This window comes from Lynx rufus, unplaced genomic scaffold, assembly GCF_022079265.1.
Source record: "Lynx rufus isolate CCGP_SWC_20201006 ecotype Redwood Valley unplaced genomic scaffold, mLynRuf1.p SCAF_16, whole genome shotgun sequence".
Taxonomy (NCBI): Eukaryota; Metazoa; Chordata; class Mammalia; order Carnivora; family Felidae; genus Lynx; species Lynx rufus.
Genome location: NW_025814830.1, coordinates 36,895,107 through 36,918,121, shown reverse-complemented (window position 1 = coordinate 36,918,121; position 23,015 = coordinate 36,895,107). Strand labels below are relative to the sequence as shown.

General features: G+C 40.0%; 1 protein-coding gene across 3 annotated transcripts in view; it reads left to right on the top strand.

Moving 5' to 3' along the window:
• CDH11 (cadherin 11) overlaps window positions 1-2,417 on the top strand; it is a 48,026-nt gene extending 45,609 nt beyond the window's left edge. For all 3 annotated transcript variants that reach the window (XM_047079231.1, XM_047079230.1, XM_047079233.1), the window contains one exon: window positions 1,659-2,417. In XM_047079231.1, the coding sequence (XP_046935187.1) occupies window positions 1,659-2,155 (497 nt within the window). In that variant the 3' untranslated portion in view covers window positions 2,156-2,417. The remainder of the gene's footprint in view (window positions 1-1,658) is intronic.
• The last annotated feature ends 20,598 nt before the right edge of the window (window positions 2,418-23,015 follow it).

Here is a 23,015-nt window from a genome sequence, read left to right as displayed (position 1 = left end):
TGCTAAGAACATTTACCGTGGCTGGCCTTCAGCAAGATGAGATCACGTGGGAGAAAAATCAGGACTCAAACCCAAGGATGTCTGACACCAAATTTATGCTTGTTCCATGATGTTTCATTCTCCACTGAATGAGTAGGCGGCCCAGCTGCACAGTGAACAGCCCCTGAGTTCAGGTCAACAAAGAGTTCTTGAGAATTATCTGGGTACCAGGTCCTGTGTTCAGCCCTGGGGGATAAAGAGAAGAATCAGACATCATCTTTGTCCATGACCGTTCACAGTCTATCAGGGAAAATACGAGTGAACAGATAAATCAGAGGCATGGGGTGAGTGCCATGATAGGGACATGAATAAAAGGTGATGGGGACACACAGCAGGAATTGCCTCACATTGACTAAGGCCAGGGACATCTTCCTAGAGGAAGTGACATACTTGATGGATGCTGAAGAATTTTCCAGATGGTGAGAGAGACTGGGATGCATAGATTTTCCAAGCAGAGGGAACAGAATGCCAAAGAGCTCGAGGAAATTCAGAGTCTGGGGAGGGGGAGCCAGATATGTAAACCAAATTGTAAGTTATGATGATAGAAGAACGGGGCCAGGTGGGTGGTGGAGTGCATGCCAGTAGCCGTGTCTGGTGTCAGAAGGAGATGCCGAGATAGGTTTCCATGATGAGAGAGAAGAGTCAGCCAAACAGGAGGTGGAAAGGAGTGGTCTGGGCGTAGGTGTTGTCAAGAACAAGGCACAGGGGAGGGACACTGCTTGGTGAGCGCTGGGAGCCGGTCACAGTCCACACAAGGTCAAAGCCTCAGCCTTGCATCTCCCAGTGATGATGCACCGACTAGGGCTCCCAGACCACCTGTCAGATTCAGCCACAAACATTTTCTTTAGTCTAGCCAAGGCAGAGTGTTCTCATGGAATATCATAGAAACCTCTTGTAGCGATGCTAGGTTGCCTGAGCGTAGTCGAATCACCTTTCCCAGGGAGGAGATGGAGCTGTTTCTCTGGGCTTCAGCTGATGCTGTTTCCTTATATGCAAATAAAGAGGAGATTTGTCTTCTGGGGGTCATTATAAACTTCCCCTCTTCCATACGGTGGTCTGAAGAGAACCCTGCCACATTTATGATAAGATTTCTTATTAAGGTAGAGTAGGACTCCTGTTCATTCTTCCCAGCCCCCAGCCCTCTGGGCAGGAACTAGCATCACCTCTTACAGAAAGGTAGGACTGAGGTCTCTGAACGTCCTCGTTCATAAACTTTGGAGAGACAGCTGTCTTCCGTTGGAAAACGAAACCGACATAAGCCATTTTTAAGAGGCTGCAGACCAATATATTTAGAATCTTCCCAATTCTGAGGAACATGACTTCCAAATAGCATTGGATTCATTTGTAAAAAGCTCAAAATAGTTCCAACTTGCCAGTTTGTTTGGGTATCATCTTTTCCTGGCGGCATTTTGCAGAGGAAGAGACAGGTGGAGGGCAGTTTTACACATCTTTGGGGATTCCAGGTAAAGCTCTCATTTCACACAGTGATAGACTGGTTCCTATTCTGAAGCTTGTACACACCATGTCTTACAGTAAGCAGAGTTCTCCTGGTGGTGGGTGGGGAGAACCCAGAAATACTGGGCTTGACCTATGCTTACTTTCTTGTGCTTTCCCCATAGTCATTGTAGTGTTGTTTGTGACCCTGAGACGGCAAAAGAAAGAACCACTCATAGTCTTTGAGGAAGAAGATGTCCGTGAGAACATCATTACCTATGACGATGAAGGGGGCGGGGAAGAAGACACAGAAGCCTTTGATATTGCCACCCTCCAGAATCCTGATGGGATCAATGGATTTATCCCTCGCAAAGACATAAAACCCGAGTATCAATACATGCCTAGGCCTGGACTCCGGCCAGCACCCAACAGTGTGGACGTCGATGACTTCATCAACACGAGAATACAGGAGGCAGATAATGACCCAACTGCCCCTCCTTATGATTCCATCCAAATCTATGGTTACGAAGGCAGGGGCTCAGTGGCCGGGTCCCTGAGCTCCTTAGAGTCTGCCACCACAGATTCAGACTTGGACTATGACTACCTACAGAACTGGGGACCTCGTTTTAAGAAACTAGCAGACTTGTACGGTTCCAAAGACACTTTTGACGACGACTCTTAACAATAATGGTACAAATTTGGCCTTAAGAACTGTGTCTGGCATTCTGAAGAATCTAGAAGATATGTAAACAGGTATTTTTTTAAATCAAGGAAAGGCTCATTTAAAACAAACAAAGTTTTACAGAGAGGATACATTTAATAAAACTGCAAGGACATCAAAGTGGTAAATACTGTGAAGTACCTTTTCTCGCAAAAAGGCAAATATTGAAGTTGTTTATCAACTTCGCTGGAGAAAAAAACCACTTGGCGTACAAAATATTTAAGTGAAGGAGAAGTCTCATGGTGAACTTACAATGAAGGGAAATCGTTTATGTGTTATGAACATCTAAGTCTTTTCTTCTTCTTCTTCTTCTTCTTCTCCTTCTTCTTCTTCTTCTTCCTTTTTTTTTTTTATTTGTCAAAGAAGCTTCCAGAAAATTAGAAAGGACAACAGTTCTGAGCTGTAATTCCGCCTTAAACTATGGACACTCTATATGTAGTGCATTTTTAAACTTGAAATATATAATATTCAGCCAGCTTAAACCCATACAATGTATGTACAATACAATGTACAATTATGTCTCTTGAGCATCAATCTTGTTACTGCTGATTCTTGTAAATCTTTTTCCTTCTACTTTCATCTTAAACTAATACGTGCCAGATATAACTGTCTTGTTTCAGTGAGAGGCGCCCTATTTCTATGTCATTTTTAATGTATCTATTTGTACAATTTTAAAGTTCTTATTTTAGTATACATACAAATATCAGTATTCTGACATGTAAGAAATGTTACGGCATCACACTTATATTTTATGAACATTGTACTGTTGCTTTAATATGAGCTTCAATATAAGAAGCAACTTTGAAATAAAAAACAGATTCTTTTTTAATTCTGGGTTTCATTCTTAACATTGAAACGTTTAAGTATTTCTAATGACCCATTTATATTTCTAATTTAAGATAATTGTGATCTTTTAATAACCCTATTTATGAGATGTTGTAGTCTGCTGCTTTTATTGTTTATTTAAAATCAAGTATGTTTTGCAAATGTTTTTTTTTTTTTTTCAGACAAGATTCTGTAACATCGTTTAAAGCTTTCTTGTACATTTTCAATGTTAGCTTCCTGGCTTCTCTTTGCACACATCTTCTGAAAAAGAAGGATGCAAAAGATCTAGGTCAGTCTCTGATTTTGCAATACTTGTTATATAATAGGCATTTATCTTGTATATCAGTAATTCAATGGTTATGAGAGATGAATCCATGAGGAAATGAAATGATCAGACCTCTAAAGTTCCAAGATGTAGATTTTATGCCCGATACTGAGCATTTGGGGGTTGGGCGAGGGAAGGGTCAAAAATAGAAATATGCTACATGTAGTTATCAGACATCCGATGTTATTCTATTTTTCCCTACTTTGATCTTGCCAGGCTCTCATAATGACTCTGACAGTTGAAACTGCTTATATTTCCCTCCTATGAATTTCAGTCCTCTTAAAATAATGTGGCATTTTAAATTTTGATGAAAGAAAGAGCAATTCATTTCCAAACCTTAAAATATGCTTTGGCAACAAGCTCAGAATGAGGGCAGGGACCCTGGTGGATTCTGAGGGTCAGTGCCAGTATGCCTGCTGTCTCTGGAAGTCCCATCTGGCTGCCTGGGGATTGGGACTTCCGTGGAGGACATTACACCTGTTCAGCTGGGCCAAAGGTCAAAATGTAGCAATACTCGGGGGAAAGACCACACAAAGTCATGCTACAAGTGTTCTCCCTCTTTCCCCTTAGAAACAGGGCACATGCTTTCTCTTGGGTTGCAGACAATTTTTAGATTATCTTTCTTTTTTTACTTTATTGTGAAACTTTGTTTCAAGCATTTCTTGATATCCTGCTACATACTATTTTTATGACTCAGTCAACATGCATAAAAAGAGAAATGTTTATATGAAGTGCTCACTTTCATTTTACTTTGCATTGTGGAATAAATTCTGTGGACAATGTCACTTTGGAATCTTTCATTTCAATGAAGGATTGCACATTCTCAATACTTCCATAAATTGCAGGTTCTGTTCATTTTTTATATAGTTTTTGTAATCCAAAGAATATTTTGCTAGATTTGCACAGATCTCCAATTGAATTTGAAATAAAGAAATAATGCAAAAGGATGAATAGCACTTAAACAAGAATATAGCTATAAGTAACCCCATCACCATGGATGATCCTTTTTGTCTAGGAATGTATTTAGATTAGATTTGACAACTACATTTTTAGATTTTTATGTTTAAGTTTAAAAAAAAGGCTGTCTAATTTTCAATAGTTAAAATACTTGTTTTTGTTTTTCTTTTTTTCTTTTTATCTTCTCTTTTTTACTTTAAGCCTCTGTTGTTTGTAGAACCCTCTTAGAAGCTTGGAAATAAAATGTCTTTCCTGACTAGTGGAGTCCTCTTTCATTTGGAACATATTGCCTTAAAAGCAATCTTAGTTTAAGTGGTTCTTCCTTATTTCGATATAAAGTAATCAGTGCTTTATGACATCGATTCAGCTAAAGAAGGAACACTGTTCTGTTCTCCTTGTACTTGAATAGTGGGCATTGTTTACAATCATCATTCATTCATTCATTCATTCATTCATCAAAATCTTATTTGGTAGACCCTGCTGGTGACATCAGGATGCACAATGAATCTTGCTATCATCCTTGACATCTTTTGGTCCTCCCAGCCCTGTTCCAACATATCTATCCTGTTGTCTTGTAACCACCTGTTGATTTCTGTGCCTACCCACCTCCCCAGACAGTGCAACAGGATACTTTCTCTCCTTCAGGTTTGAGGGGACAACATATATAAAAGACACACAGGAGATGGTGAGATGTCGACCGTGAATGGAGGAGGGTAGGCCAATTGCAGCAGTTCTGGACAGATCTTGTGTTTAGCTAAATTGTATCTTAAGAAGCCAATGTTCCCAGGGATGGTGGGGAGGATAAGAGAGAAGATGATCTGCAATGCTTGGAGAAACTTGCTGAAAATACACATGCACGGTGCCTAGAGAGTATTGCTTTGTACATCAGGTGGGACCAAGTCATTATTTTTAGTCGTTCCAATTCCATTACTTTGTTGTGTATCCTTCACTTATTTTTGAGAGCCTCTTCAGGACAGTGATGGTGGGTGGAAGGTCAGAAGTGAGTTGGGATCTCTGAGCACAAGTGTATCTGGCAGGCAGTGTGGAGGACAGATTAAGAACATCTAAATAAACGACAGGGTATTTATGAAAGTCAAAATAAGATAAAATGAGGGCCTCAAATAAGTCAGTAGATAGGGAATGGGAAAGAGGCAAGGCTACTCTACTTCTGTGCTGCCATCAGCCGGGTCTAGACCATCCTCACCTGTGACCTGGAACACCGAGGCAAACCCACAGCCATTCTCTCTGACTTCCAACCTCTTCTCCACAAAGAAACCAGAAAGATATTAACACACAACTCAGATCACATGACCCCATAACCAAACCTCTTCATTGGCTTCCCAAAGTCCTCAAATACATTCCAATTCCATTATTTTGTTGCTTTACATGACCAGAACCCTGCAAACCTATCAACTTCCTCTTACCCCATTTTCCTTCCAGGCACTACATTCCAACCATGTTGGCCATCCATCAGTTCCTTGCACAGACCAAATGGGACCCTTTTCCATCCAAAGTGGACCACACTTTGCCAGTTTCCTTTGTATCCATTGTAATTCTTTGAACTTACTTTACTTACTGGCCTTTACTGTGTGTGTGGGTCTGACTGACACAGCAGAGTGTAAGCTCCAAGGTGGAAAGGATCGTGTTTTCTTATTGTATGCCTAGCTCTTTTCATTGTGCCTGAAACCTAATAGGTACACAAGCAATATTACTTGAATGAATGATGGCATATCAATAAAGCAGATAATATCCAGATTTGGTGGCTGAGTAAAGAATGCCGGTCTGATTTTATGCTTCCTCAGCTGAGAAATTGAGTGAACTGTGATCTTGATATCTGTGGTCATGAATCCAAAAGGAGAAGTGGGTTTATGGGGAAAAGCGTTGAATCGTTGAATTAAGTTTGGATTGGACTTGTAAGCTGGAGACGTTTGTGTCAGATGGAACTGCCAAGTAGGTCATCAGCAGTAGGGATTTGCTGGCTACAGAAGAGGGAGCTGGGCATGTAGAGTAGAAGTCATTGAGGGCAGTTTAGGTCGACTGAGTGACTGTATTTCTAACCGGGTTTCACTGTTCTCTGCCAACTTAAAGGACTATTTTGATGGTGAAGTAAATAAGTCCCTCTGGTGACTACAAGTAATTCTGACTTTAGTTTTATTAATAAGGGTAATTAGTAAGCATAAACCTTATCCATGTATGTCAAATGCTTTGAAAAATTAGAAGAGCATATTAATTAATTCACTAATTCTTTTCTTCGATTAGTGAGGCTTTTTTGAGCTCACACTTTGTGGGAAAGTATGTATTAGATGTGAAAAATTGATGTTGTTCCTGTGAGAAGGCAAAGTATGGGATACCCTGCCCAGGTTACACTGTCAGAGATGGTGAATGAGAGGTTACACGACTCTCCCAAGCATCGGCAGGAAGTGGTTGTCAAAGCTGGATGGGAATGGGTCCCATTTCTTCCACCTTGGTCCAGGGGCTTATCCTTTAGGTAAAAGAGCCGACAACAACGATATTCTTCATCATCAGTGATTCAGCTGAGACAGTGGCAGTTAAGAAGGGATGGACACTCCCCACCTCCTTGGGTTCAGCTTATTATTTTGAACAGCCATTCACCACAGAGTGGGACGACAGGATCCAGTCATACCTCTGATTGCCTAGCCTGCCTTCCACGTCCACACCAATAGATGGGACAAAACCGTGCATTGTTTCTCCTGGAGTTTGCATGTCTCTACAATGTAGATGTTGAAAATCAACTATAAAAAAACAACTAATTAGGCACTTTATAGCTGTTTGTATTATGATTCACACAGAAGTTTGGTAGTTTATTCTCTTGATATGATTAAAATTGTGTTAAAAAAAAAAAAAAGTCCATGTCAGGAGATTGTTAGGTCCCAATGGCCTCAGAGCGAGAAGTGAATTTTTATTTTGCAGACTAACTCAACTAATCATTTTTAATGATTTTCTCAAAAGGGCCTTTTTCATTCCATGCGTCTTTATACATTTTACACATGATGTTATAGTTCTCTGTCACTTTAATCTACTAACTGCCACTACTTGGCTATCTCTCACAGGCTTATCAAAGCAACATGCCCCTCATACTACTCAGAGCCCAAATCATCAGCTCAAGAGTGAAAGCAACAAACTGCTTCTTAGGTGTGGCATTCGATACATGCCTCTGTGTAAAAAACATGGCTCCAACACTCACTAGCTGTGTGACTCTGGACAGGTGTCTTGAGCTCTCTGAACTTCATTTTCCACAAACATGCAATGCAACTAAGAATTTCCACAGTTTCAGTGGTGGTAAAGAATCAATAAGCTCCTATTTCTAGAGCCACTGCCAGTTCCCAGGAGAGGGGAAACACTCCATAGAAGGGAGCAATGATATGGTTAGTGTCCATATCCTTTTCCTTGTCCCAGGTTTCAGGACAAGGTTAGGGAACAATTTACCACCGCATGCTTCCCTTTTCTCCCTCTGTCTCCTGAGCCAACAATAGAACATAGCTTAGCATGCGGTAGTTTAGTTCAGGCAGAGAACAAGAAAAAGTTTCCTACCAACAGAAAGAATTTTTTGTTTTAATTAGACTAATTATCTGATTGGTGCATTCACTTCTGTTTGATTACAATATATAGCATAAAACTGGCAAAGCAACATGTAAAACAGCTTTTAAATATCTTATTAGAAGACAATAAGTAAATTTACATGATTATGAATTGTATTTAATTGGATAGAAACTATGTATCATATGGTATTTGAAACTTGGATGAGCTTGTCAAGAACTGCAAAAACTGACATTTCTAATATAAGGAATTTCATATTTGATGTATTTTTGCTCATTTGCTGAAACAACGGTGCTCCTTTTTTCGTAGACATAATTCTCTGAAAATGTTTAGATTTGCAGACATATAATTTCATTAGAATATTTTTCTTTCATAACAACTCTGCTGACTTTAATTTAACCACAATTTTTACCTCACTTAGCACTCAGAAAAATTGGAAATTATTTGATGCTGTAGTAAATTTCACCTTAAATTTTTTTTCAAACATCTAACTGGGATGTGAAAGAAATAGTAGTGCTTAGAAGTACAATTTTCAAATAACATTCTGTTATGAGTAGGTAAAGAGGTGGTCAGTTTGATGATGCTGACCTAGCAAACTAGATAAGCCCTCGTGTGGGGCACCCACCTTTCCTTTGTTACCTTTTGGATTTCCAGCACAGAGAAGGCACTGAGTAAATTCTCAGGGTAGGACTGTAGGAATGGATGGGTAAAGGGAAATAAATTCTTATATTCTAGGTTTTTCAGAATTCTAAACTCCTAGAAATGGACAAGAGAATTCATCTGGGTACCTTCTTTGCTCCCACACCCATGTTTTGATAGCATCATTATAATGCTTTGAATTTAGATTATTTTAAATGTTTATTTACTTATTTTTGAGAGAGAGAGAGAGAGAGAGAGTGCGCACGCATTAGCATGGACGGGGCAGAGAGAGAGAGGGAGAATAGAATCCGAAGCAGGCTCTGATCCGTCTGCACAGACAGAGCCCCACACGGTGCTTAAATCCACAAACGGCAAGATCAGTACTGGAGCTGAAGTCAGACACTTAACTGACTGAGCCACACAGGCACCCCTTCAATTGAGATTTTCCGTGACTAGATATTCCTCCCAGGACAGTCACCCAACGCACACTCAGATCAAATTGGACCCGATGCACTGAACAGATGGAAGGGCCTTCAGATGATGTGTCTGTCTTGCTAGTCCTGAAAAAATTTGCTTAATTTCTGCGGGTCTCGTTTTCCTTATATGACAGGGATATGTAATCTCTGTCTGGCATGGATCCAAGAATTCCAGGAATGGATGACCTAGAACAGGAAATTACCTACATATATAAATAAATTGTTGCACAGATGAATGATTTTATTGTTGCTGTGCTTGGTGTTATTTGGGCTTTTTTCTACGGTAAATTGAATCTTTCCAGCATCTACAAGTGATTCAGTAGTTAACCTTAGATCCAGAAGCAAATTTAAGGGGCTCTTGGGATTCTCCTGGGAAGACTTAACCCAGTGGCCCCAGGGTAGGCCTTAAAATGGGGACTGAATCTTGTTGTGCAGGGACTGCAGCCCTAGGGCTTCTCCCAGTCCAGCAGCCCCCTCCCCAGCAGGGAAATAGTGACTCCTAAACGCAGGCTATGAGGAATCTTGATCCCAGTGGCTCACTGTTTTCCAAGTTTGGAATGTGCATTTCTGCATTTCTGGTGGTTACAAGGAACGGTTTTTAAGATGACATTGAATAACAATACGTTTTAACGGGAGAAAGATGTTCCCTTTCAAATTACTAAGTAGATAATCTGCACACAATTCTCCCTGTGTATGGAATCCATTACCCCTTAGGGTGGCTCATTCCATGACCACCCAATCTAAAGCAGCCTCTTTATTCCTGTCTGCCATATTGTCCTTCTGTCATTCTCTCCAGAGTGACAAAGATTGTCTACTCTGACCAAACTTTAATCAAGCTCTTCTGAGTTCTCTGTCCCACTAGGCCTGAACTTGGCCCTTCTTCTCTCTTTGTAGAATCTCATTTCAGCAAGAATCCTGAAGAAGTCAGTGTAGTGAAAATTCCCTACCCTTACTTTCTGGCTACTCTCAACCTTAATCACCCTAGCCTATCTTCAGCAAGAATCCTGTTGATTCAGCCTAGCAAGAGCCCCTCTACCTTGATACTTCCTCTTAGTAATTTTCCATCCACGGACCCCCATCTGCTTCTTGGATGTAAATCCCCAGCTGTCCTTGTTTAAGTTGAACTTGAGTCCATGTCGTCTCCCCTGGTAGAAAACCCCACTGCAGTAGCTCTTCATGAATAAAGTGTGCCTTGCCATCTTTAACAAGTGTCATGAATAATTTTTTCTTTAACAAGAGCACATAGCACTTTCTGATATTTTTATCTTTTCAATGCATTGTTTACTTAAAGTAAATCTGTTTACTCTCTAGACTGTAAGCCCCATGGGGAGCAAAGACTGTCTTTTTCACTGTGTACCCCAGAGCCTAGAACAGAGCATGCTACGTTGTAGAAATTAAATAAACAATTTCTGCCTTCTTGGGGGTGTTGGCTAAATTTTTATTGCTTGCTCTAATGGAATAAGGGCTAGTTTGAAGTTGTAGGTTTAACTGATGTAGATTTCCTTTCTGAAAAGGGAAATAAAACCAGTAGATTAAAGTCTTCAGCAGCAAATCTAATAGCTAGAATTTAACAAAATGGTTTTCTTTCCACGTATGTATGTGCAGTTACCTTCTGTACTATGGGGGGGTTTCCACTCATGGCAATAACACAACGTTTCCTTTTAAAATTGTGATATTGGGATTTATAACGAGGAAAGTTATGTTTAATTTTCTTCCCCTTTCTGGCAGCACTCCTAAACCCTTTGAATTTCTTAAGTGATGAGAACAACTAAGGTGCCTTGTTCAGTTAATGAGATGACTTTCGGACCCCACTTAAGGATGAAGGATAGCTGCCAAGGGAACCAACTGCTTGATTAAAGGGTGGGAACTTTACGGCTCCCTGCCCAGACCTCCAGGGAGGGAAGAGGGGCTGGAAATGAAATCAGTCACCAATAGCCAATGACATAATCAGTCGTGCCTGTATAATGAAGTCTCCATAAAAACCAAAAGGACAGTGTTCAGAAAGCTTCTGGATCGGTGAACACATGGAGATTTGGGTGGAGTGGCCACTCAGAGAGGGCATGGAACTCTCGAGCCTTTTCCCCATACCTTGCCTTGTGTATCTCTTCCATCTGGCTGTTCCTGAGTTATATCCTTTTATGATAAATCAGGATTGTAGTAAATAAAATGTTGTTCTGCTTTCTGTGAGCCCCTCTAGCATATTAATTGAAGACAAAGAGGAGGGTTGCCAGAGCTTCTGATCTATAGTCAATCAGAAGCACATGTGACAACCTGGATTTGTGACTGGCATCTCAAGTTGGCATGGTGGGGTAGGGACAGTCTTGCTGGACTGAGCCCTTAACCTGGGGAATCTAACACTATTTCCAAGTCAGAACAGTGTCAGAATTGAGTAGGACACCCAGCTGGTGTCTGCAGATTGTTGGTGGGGTAATCTCTCTGTCCCCCACATTAGAATTGGGTGCAGAAACATTTCAAAATACATCCATTTAGATAAAAGACGAACCACTTAACATAAATACAGATTACATAAACAGTACATCTGTTACTCAGGTATATTGACTAGGCAGAGGATGGGTGGTGAAGGGTGATACTGAATTCAGTGGTACCCTGGGGGTTTGGACAGCACTGATGGTGTGCAGCCAGCTCATTTAATGGCTGAGAGAACTGAGGTTCTACAAGATAAGTTAACTTGTTTCAAGAATCAGAGGATAGAGAAGAGAACCTGGAAAGAAAATATACTTCTCCTGCTGGTGATCTAACTCTGAGTTCCAGGAAAACTCAGTTCCAAAGAGTTACCAACTACCATGTAATTTTTTATTCAGGGTGGTTTTCTGAGTGTCCAGGTACAGGAACAACCTTCCTGCACACACACCATTGCTCTTCTTACATTTCACCTCCTCAGAAAGTTCTTCATTGATCACCTTACATAAAAAAGGACACCGAGTCCTTGTTACTGAGTCCCCTTCTAGCTACTCACCTCATTTGTTTTCTTTCTCTGCATTTACCACTATGTGATATGATAATGAATGCCTATGGTATGCATTTAGTGTTTGTGTCCCCTGCCCCACCATAGTGACAGTCCCATGAGGACACTGGCTCTGTGCTCTTCACCTCTGTACCCCCAGAATCCAGAATATTGCCTGGCATATACGGGGGCCCAATAAATAACTGAGGAACAAACCAATAAATAATGATAAACATTATCAACACTAGGCTTTTTAACTCGAAGTTTGAGTGAGATCAGCTTCCTCTTTCAGTCCTATTTGTTAATAGCAACCATGTCAACCAAATGAGGATCAGAAAGGTTATAAATGTGTTGCTCTAATATAGGGATTTCAGATACTCCTAGGTAGTAGTTGATCAGCTATCATTAAACCCTTATGGAGGTTTCCCTCTAGCTTTTCCAGCATCTGAAAAGCTCCTGCACCAAAAGCTGGGCATCTTTGTGCTAAGAAAAAGACTCTAAATGAAGGAAATTCAGCCGTATGTGAGTTGCACAAAGAGATCTTCTGGCTGTTTTTGCTCAGGGCGCCAATGTTCAAATGAAAGAAAGCGTCAAAATCCCATTCAAGGGACCCTCAAGGATGTGGAGAGCTTTGCCATGACGTGAGTTTCTAGTTAACGAGATAGGTTTTTGTTTTAACTATGATGGATTATTAACCCCAGACTAGTTGGCAGAAAGGGAACTAAAATAGTTGCTAGTTATTCTGCTAAACACTTAACATCTGCTCTCACCTGTAATGGTGTGCAATGTGCACATGATTCTCATGCTCAGAGATCAAATGGACAATAGATTGGCAGCCTACTATGTTCTAGAAATGGACCCATTTAATATTCAGAGTGATTCCCTTTCAGTTGTTCAACATTATGGATAAAACTCCAAATAAAGAATATACTTAGGGGCGCCTGGGTGGCTCAGTCGGTTAAGAGTCCGACTTTGGCTCAGGTCACGATCTCACGGTCCGTGAGTTCGAGCCCCGCGTCGGGCTCTGGGCTGATGGCTCAGAGCCTGGAGCCTGCTTCCGATTCTGTGTCTCCCTCTCTCTCTGCCCCTCCCCCGTTCATGCTCTGTCTCTCTCTGTCTCAAAAATAAATAAAAAACATTAAAAAAAATTAAAAAAAAAAGAATATACTTAGATACTACTGACTATTGGTTTTTTTTTTTTTAATTTCCAGCAAGATAACTGAAGTCCTGAAGATCCAAATGTCTCCTAGCTATTCTTTTGTTTGTTTGTTTATTAGAAACAAGTAGAAGCAGGCACTTATTTGGAGTATTATCAATAACCCTCGTGACCGCATGTCCTGGTTCTCCCCAAGCCAGTCCTACTATTTGTAGTTGTACAGTAATTAAAAAAATTTTTTTTAATGTTTATTTATTTTTAAGAGAGAGAGATAGAGTGCGAACAGGGGAGGGGCAGAGAGAGAGAGGGAGACACAGAATGTGAAGCAGGCTCCAGGCTCTGAACTGTCAGCACAGAGCCTGACATGGGGCTCGAACTCACAAACTGTGAGATCATGACCTGAGCTGAAGTTGGACGCTTAACCTAATGAGCCACCCAGGCACGCCTGCAGTAATTTTTAATAGTGCTCCCTTTCCTTCTTCAAAACGACCCTTTATGGGTAATAATCTTTATGGTGACCCTACCAATAATTTTGTCCCAGTGTGTAGACAGTGTGATAGGTTTTCAATGGCTCAGAGAGACTTTTCCCACAAATGCAGAAAGGTGATTAGCGACTCTGGGAAGGAAAGAAAAGGAACATAAATCGTGATCTTATTTATCGTAGAGAAACACTCTAACATATCAGCTTCTCCTCTTTGCAGGTTTAAATTTTAAGGCTGATTTAAAAAAAATAAACTTAACTCTGTTTCCTAGGATATAAAAATACTGAAAAAAAAAAAGAATATTGGTTTCATACTGTTTATACATTTTATGTTCCTTGTTTCACTTATTATAGGAGGAATATTCAATATCAGCAAAAGAGTTTAAAAAAACACTTAAATAGCTGCACAGTATTACATTGTATAGATGAATGACCACTTACTTGTTCATTAAATTATAATATTTATTAAATGACTTATAACTGGACACTTATCAGCGCCCAGGGAAAACAACAATAACAAAATAGACCAAGTCCTTGCCTTCAAATGGATTAAGTTCTACTTGGGATGATCAAGTGGTAACTAAGTCCTGACACAGGCATATAGCTTCACAGGAAACTCAGTAGGACAAATGATTGCTTTCTCCAACTAATAAATGTTCACTGGCTTTACCATTGTTGCCGTTCTTGTTGATGTCTTGTCCTTATCCCAGACCAATTGATTCAGAGAAGGATGGTATTTACACATCTGTATTTTTTAAGCAGTGCCTTACCAAACTCTTTTGGAGCCAGAAGTAAATGGGAAAAAATATTAATATCTCTACTACCTTTATTTTAAAAGTTGATATTTTCTTCATCATGTATTTTTTTGCATTTGTTTTGATTTTCTGAAAAAAAATTGCATTAACTTCTCTTTATCTTGATAATTGCATTTTTGTTGCTCCCTTAAATTTTGTACCCCAGGCCAGTGCCTCAGAGGCAACTCCTCCCCGCTGAGATTCTAATGCACTCATGGTAAAGACTGACGGACCTGTTCCACTGACTGGTCTAGGCTAGCACATCTCAAATTTCAATGTTCATGTGAATCAATTGGGGATTTTGCTGTAAACTGACTCAGTGGGGCAGGAGTGGGCCCTGAGATTATATGTTTGTAACAAGCTTCTATGTGATGCTTTTGCTTTTGGTCTTTAGACAGCATCGGAGTAACAGGGTCCTAAGCTATTCTGAAAGATGTAAGATAAAACATTCGTCACATGTACACAGAACCAAAGTGAATGCTACCCCACTGAAGGCAATCCCCTTCCACATAAAGTAAAGGTAAAGTGGACAAAGGAATCATCTGAGGTGAATCATTCCATAATCCACAGGACTCCCCCCATTAAGTAAATTGAGATGTGAAAAGCAGCAATTAATTGTCCAACACTTCTGTGGCCATTACTATTGATCAGGGTATGATATCATTCCTGCCAGAAGGTGACCCAAATGCAGTTGCTTGGAAATACCATTGGCTGCCTGCCTTACTTTATATCCCATTAATATATTTCCTTCAGGTCCCCAGACAAGCCTGCCACTCCAGGATGAAAAAGCTCCTCTTGGGTCAGCTATCAGCAGGCAGAAAATCCCAACTGGAATAAGATCCAACCAAACTCAGTTGCTTGGTGGGATTTATTCAGCCCAAGGCGCGTTGAGCTGCAACCACCAACTTGGATTGGGAAAGTGTGTAGATTAGTATCTCAGATCACAAGCTTAGTCCTGCAAACTGTATTCTTCTTCTTTTTCCTTTTAAATGTATTTAATCTCCATGCGGTGTGCTCATTCTACCGAATGGGAGGAACTGATCCCCAGTCACATTTGCCCCTAAATTTCCTATTCAGGGTTGCACTGGAATCCAGAAATTAACTGTCATCTCTATCTCCATGGAGTCTCAACAAACATCTTGCCTGTGCAAGCCGCACTGGTCTGAAGAATTAGAGTCCCGACTCTCTAGAGCACAGAAAGTATCTAATGTCTAGGGTCTCACTTCCTTAGTCACCGTATACCCCATCTCCTCTGACTTATGTCCGACTCCTTGGAGTCATAGCAAAGAGGTAACTTGTGGTCAGCTTAGTCAGATGCACATCACACCTTCTTATCTTCGTTGAGAGTGGAGTTAAGACATTGAATGTTTCCCCACTGGCTGTTATTATTTCTGCATTGGGTTTAAACTTTTATACAAGAGTTTGAAACACTATTCGACTTCCGGCTATGTTCTGCTTCTCTAGGGCAAATATCCTTGAGGCCAGAAGCACAGAACATTCTGGCAGCCTTTTTTATTTTATTTTTTGCTGGCAGCCTCTTTAAAATAGAATAGAGTGGAACAGAAAATATAAGGAGAATCAAGTCCGGTTAATATTTAGCGAAAGTATTCTATCATTCTGGTGGTGTGAGGGGGCAGAAAATAAACATGATAAGTCAGTATATGTATGTGTGTGTATATACATATGAATATATATATATATATATATATATAGAGAGAGAGAGAGAGAGAGAGAGAGAGACAGAGAGAGAGAGACAGAGACAGAGAGACAGAGAGTTAAAATTACATAGCGTTATTATGGTGATAAGTGGTAAAGAGAAAAACATAAACTAGGGAAAGTGGAAAGAAATTTTCAGGTGGAAAAGAAGGTCCTCCAATTTTATACAGTCTGGCTGCCAAAGGCCTCAGTGAGGTGCTATGTGAGTGAAACCCTGAAAAGTCTGAGCAGCTAATCACGCAGACATGTGGTGTAAGAGTATTTCAAGCAGTGGGAACAGCAAGAGCAAAGACAACTGACCCAGAAAGGCAAAAAATAGAGAAGGGAGAATATTTATATGAAATGCAGCAAGTAAAGGGATCACATGTTTAACGTCCAAACAGCTCCCATAAATCAGTAAGATGCTGACAGATACATGAGTAAAGATTAGGAACAAACCGCAAAAGAGTAATTTTAAGCCACAAAACATAGAAAAATCATGTATATATTCCCACCAATTAGTAATCAAATAAATACAGACTAAACTAAGGTAGCATTTAAACTGCTCTATTTCAATGAAAACAAAAAATGTTAACATTATAATAGTGATGCTGGCAAGAATTCAGAGAAATAAATGCCTTAATGTTTTGACAACAGAAGTGTAAATTGGTATATTTCCTTGGAAAATTAATTTGGCAAATGTCTCCCTGAGCCAAATTGTCACGAGCAGACATTCTACCTCAGAAAATCTATCCAAGAGTGTCACCCAAATATTGGAAAAATACATGCATGGGTATATTCACAAGAATGATTAGTGTTATCAGAGCAAATTAAATGTTCAGCAGCATGATATGTGATTGGTAACTGTGGCATGTTCTCTCAATGTAGTAATATGTAACTATCAAAACTGATGGTTCAAAGTGATGTAGTAACATGGTGACATGACAGATGGTTGCGAACATGTTAAATGGGGGTGAGTGGAGTCCGTATATAGCGTCATATGTGTATCTTGACTGTAGTTTAAGAAATAGTTAAGAAACTATTTTCATGTGTGTGCATGTTCCTGTGTTTATATGTGTTTTATTATTCCTCCGTGTGAAAGAAATTATGGCTTCTCTACAAGTCAGAGTTGTTTAGAAAAACTATGTAGATAGACAGATACATACATACGTACACACATACACACAGAGAGAGAGGAGAGAGAGATGTATTGGCTTGCATGACTGGAGGCTTGGCAAGTCTAAAATCTGCAGGGCAGGCTGGCAGGCTAGAAATCCAGGGAAGAGTCTCAGTTTGAACCCAAAGGCAGTCTGCTTGTAGAATTCCCTCTTCTTCTAGAAACATCTGTCTTTTTCTATTAAGCCCCTCAACTACTTGGCTATTAAGCTCCTCAACTGATTGGACTAGGCCCACCACATAATGGAGGGTAATATGCTTTGCTCAAAGTCTACTGATTTAAATGTGAATATCATCTGAAAATATCTTCACAGAAATGTCTAGAATAATGTTTGATTAAATATCTGGGCACGGTGACCTAGCCCAGTTGACACATAAAATTAACCATCACAGTCTGCAATAGCTTCAGGTACACATAATTCTTTAAGTCCATAATGCTAGAAAACAAAAACAAACACCTCTTCCTTGATGGTTCCAGCAAAATCCAAGAGAAGGCTAGGCTGGCTTAGAGAAGTTACCAATCCCTGAACCAATCCCAGTGGGGAGAGGTCTGGGTACTGTGATTGGAGAAGCCCAGATCACTGTGGGCAGAAGAGGCAGCTCTATATATGAAATGTATTTTTTGGAGAAAAATGATACCAGAAGTAGGAAGACAAGGTAGTCATGTTGAGGAGACAGGACTTCTGACTCCAGTTTACTGCAGATATCCTAGCCAACCTGCACAGAGTTTTCATTATGGCATTAATATCTTCTCTTTATAATCACTTATTTTCCAAGTACAAACTTTTACTTGTTCAAAAGAATAAAGGGGGTGATAATAAATTTCTGTCTGCCCTTGGTCATACTACCACTGCAGAATTGTTTCTAGGTATGAAAACCCCAGTTATCAAAAAGAAAACAAAACAAAACACTAATAAATTGACATCTATCTAAGTGGTAAAAGATTTTAAAACCATTTCAAAAGGGTAAGGGCAAAAGGTCAGAGTCTTGTTAGATTAGAAAACAGACATGTCTTGATGTGTTTGGGACTGACAGTAATCCCAAAGATTATTGGGTGGGTAGGGCTTCCTCTAGGTAGGTTAATGGATGGGAGTAAAGTAATAAAATTATTCTCTGTGAAGTACGTCTGACTGAAGACTATGGAATTTATGTCTTTGGAAAACAACAAGCTCCTCATTACTGGGAGTATTTAAAGGGATGATGCAGAATACTGGTGAGGAGTCTTGCTTACACATATTGTCAGAATTAGGACAGAACCTAAGGGTCCTGTATTTTTTTTCCAGTTCTAAATATTCTTACCAAACCCAGGAATGTTAGGGTTGGGTGGGGATATTACAGGAGTAGTACAGGGGTATTATAACGCCTAAATGCCTGCATTCCTCAATGTAAAGATGAGTATTTCTACACAGCCCCATTTTCAGAAAATCCAGCTTTTTTCTTCCTCTGCAAAAAAAGAGCCCTGTGGAACCTTAATATCAAAGTATTTAATGCTTTGCTTTTTTGTTTTTCTTGCAGAAGATATTTGAATATCCAAACTTGCATTTTCAGAAGGCATTGTTCATTTTGACAAATTGCCAAAAAAAGAGACATTTGAAAGGCAATTTCAAATTGTTTTTCCATAAGGCCTGGACCCATAGCTGTTCGATGACTTCATCTCCCCTTGATTTATGGGCAGAAGTGAGTCGATGGTGTTGTCCAACTAAATGATGGCTTCTCATGGACTTAATTCTCACATATTCTTTAAAAATGTGTACCTTTAAGTCTTGACATTTGTTAAATGCTAAAATCATATTACTCGTTTACAACGAGAACTTCTGAGGCAAATAAGAAATTCAAGACACCAGAAACAAAAATCTATCTGCAGAAGCATATAAAAAAATGTTAAGCAACAATTTGGTAAGAAAGGACCTACCAGCTTAAAAGTTTCTGCTTTTATAGGTCAAAATAGCCAAATATTGGAAATTACAATATAAAAATAATTAGGAGGAAGAGGTGGGGGAGGAAGAGGAGAAAAAGACAATGAAGAAGAAAAATATGGGAAGAAAAACAATAAAGTTAAATGTTAATTAAATAATGAATTAAATGATAAATATTTTCAAATATGCAAATTAAAAATATAAGCAACAATAATGACCAGGATCTCAATTGTAACAAAAACATCCATATGCAGAAAAAAGACCCTTAGCCTGTCCTTCACACCTTGTACAGAAATTAACTCAAAATGGTTAACAGACCTCAATGTTAAAATGCAAAAGGACAAAGTGTCAAGAAGAAACTAGAGGAAAAAATACTTGAGACCTTGGGTTAGACAAAGATCGTTTAGCCCGATCCATAAAGTAAAAACTGGGTAAGTTTTACTTCAGCAAAATTAAGAACTTCTGCTCTCAAGGAAAGGACAAGTCACAGACTGGTAAAAACATACTCACATTCACATATTTTGTTAAAGGACTTGTGTTTAGAAAACTTAAATCTCTCTCTTTTTTCAAAATCTTTTTTTTTGATGTTTATTTTTGAGAGAAAGAGAGAGAGTGCGTGCACAAACAGGGGAGGGGCAGAGAGACAGGGAGACAGAATCTGAAGCAAGCTCGAGGCTCTGAGCTGTCAGCACAGAGCCGGATGCGGGGCTTGAACCCACAGACTGCGAAACCATGACTGAGCCAAAGTCAGACACTTAACTGACTGAGCCACCCAGCCACCCCTTAAACATCTCTTAAAATTCAATTACTGTAAAACAATCAGATTTTTACAATGAATAAAAGATCTGAACAGATACTTCACTAAAGAAGGTGTGTAGGTGAAAAAGAAACACACCCAAGATGCTTAATAGAATTAGTCATTAGAGAAACACAAATGGAAACCACAATGAAAACCACTACTGAACATCTATAAGAACAGCTGACATAAACAAACACACAAAAACAGCAAAATACCAAGTGTTGGTGAGAATATGGGCCAACCGGAATTCTCCTACATTGCTGGTTATGTGCAAAATAGTACAACTGATTTGTAAAAACTTCAGGCACTTTCTCATTGTTAGACATCCCCACCCAGAGGCATTTAAACAAGTGAAACAAAACGTATGTTCACAGGAAACCCTGTGTGCAAATCTCTACAGTGGCTTTATTCATAATCACTAAAAACTGGGAAGAGCTTAAAATGTCCATAAACTGGGGAATCAATAAATAAACTGCGGTACATCCAATGGAATGAGAACGAACTACTGATACACTTAACAACGTGGATGAATTTCCAAAGCATTTGTGCTCAGTGAAAGAAACCAGCCTCAAAAGGCTACATTCTGAACATTTCCATTTATATAACATTTTTGCAAAGGCAAAACTATGGGGACAGTCAGCAGACCAGTGTTTGCCAGCGGTTGGAGGCTGGGGGAGAACATAACTACAAAGCGGGAGGGGGATTTTCTTCTATGTCTTAATTATGGTGGTGGTCACATGACTGTCTGTAGTTATCAAGCCTCGCAGAACTGTGCACTTAAAAGTGTGAATTTTACTGTATATCTTACACCTCAAAGATAAATGGGGGGGGGGAAGAGTATCAGGTTACAAAACTTGTTGGCCTTAGTAAACAAGAGCATTTCTACCCTGTGCCACCCTCCTGGTCCAGATCCGGTACCCCGGAAGTTGGAGACCCAGCCACTTGACATACCTATGTGTACTTAACATAGGGCAGGCCTCCTGTCAATGTCAGGCAGCTTCTCAAGCTGCCAGCACGGATTCCTCAACTCCCATTAATCCCATTAAGAACAAGCCGATGACTTTAATTTGGATTCCTGATTGAACTATAAAGTGCACTCCATCTGCTTCTTAGACTAAGCCACAGACAGCCCAACACTTCCCAGAGAGGAATTCGCTTAAATGCTCAAACTGGGGACATGGGCGATTGAAGAGGCGGGTACCAAACCTTTCGTGAGCCAGGGAGGTCCCCTTCAGGCCAAGCGTGAGATGGAACGTTTTCCTGATAAATCCATCTGTCACTCAGGCCCATCTGGCATTTGTGTGTGTGTTGGGGGGGGGGTGTTGCAGAAAGGTAAGTGCATACGTTAATATGACTGATAAAAGTCTATTTCCGTTGTCCCTTTGGGCAGTTCCTCTCCAGACTAACAGGCTTGTCCCAAGCAGTCTTTGTTGAAGGACAGTTCCTGTTGTGGACAGAAAAGGGGTGTTTTCAGGGCGCCTATGTGGTTCATTCGGTTAAGTGTCTGACTCTGGTTCAGGTCATATTCTCACAGTTTGTGGGTTTGAGCCCTGCTTGGGCTCTATGCTGACCGCTCAAAGCCTGGAGCCTGCTTTGGATTCTGTGACTCCTCTCTTTGCCCTTCCCCTACTTTTTCTCTCCTTCTCCCTCTCAAAAATAAACAGTAAATAAATTTTTAAGAAAAGAAAGGGGTGTTTTCCAACTGATAGCTGTGCTCTCATATCTCAGTTGCTATTTTTCTTAAAAACAACAACACAACAAAGAAACAAACAAAAACATTGTTTTAGTAGGGCTGGGGACTTTGCTTTGTGACCAAAGCAAAACTTTTAGAACCTTACAAATACTGAACAATTCTAGGGGGAAAGGATGCAATCAACTCTCAAGTCCAGAAGGCTGTGTGATGAAACAAATTATCAGGCTGCTTATCCTGGCTACACTGATTCTGTCTTCTTTGCTTCTCTGTTTCTTTACTTCATCCACCCTCCAAGGCAGAGCCTGCATGGTCGAGCTGGTTGTTAGGGCTTTTGAGGTCCAAAGTAAGGAGGAGAGTGGGAGACAGAATACAAATGAGGCTCTTGGGATGGGACCAGGGGAAACATTGTTCAGGGAGAGGAAGAGAGGTGATGGAGTAGTTACACTGTGTAAAGAAAATGGACAGAAGAGAAAGTAGTACTTTAAGCTTCCAATCTGTGATTGACATTCAAGATACAGCAGGAAAAAAAATCTGAGTTGGTTTGCAATTAGTTTGGGTTACTCAACTTTTGTTGCTTTCAATTCTTTTTCTTGTTCTGCTCTCAATTTTAACAGTTCTCTGAGCTTTGGTCGCAACTATGATGGACTTTTTGCCTTAGACCTGGTGCCTTAGACCCATTTCTCACTCTTAACATAATTCGTCATTGCGATATTGATTGTACCTTAGAAATGTTTCTTGCTTCTTCTCCATACAATTGCCATCATTGTTTTATGTGAAGAAACGTTTGAAACAGGCTCCTCAACCATCTCTCTGTCTCTAGTCTGTCCTCATTAATCCTTTCCCCACAAGAGGGCACAAAAAAAAAAATCTTTCTAGAGTGCAAATCTGATTATGATTGCCCATTGCTTAAAAGTCTACATAGCTTATGGAATGAGATAGATTTGGCAAGGTATTGAGATATCTGGCAAGGTATTTGAGATTTGCTGTGATTTCAACCCAAGTTCTTCTATCCTCATCTCCCACCAGGCGGCAAGAAACGCTGATCTACCAAAAGTCCTCAAATCAGACCAGGCTCCATTTATTGCAACTCACTGTCTTTGGGCATGCAGATCCCTTTGCTTGGAATGTTTTCTCTGTCCACCTAATCCTCTGAGTTTTGCTCCTCTTTCCTTCACACTTCAAAGCATCATCTCTTTTCTGGAATCTCCTCTTCGTACTTGTTTGGCATTCTAAGTTTCTGACCACCCTCTCTTCCATGACATAAATATAAGAGGACATTGACCTAAGTTAATATTAGAAAAATATCTCCTAAAATGAGCATTATCATATGAATACATAAGCTTCTCTTTGTCTCAAATCCCTGATT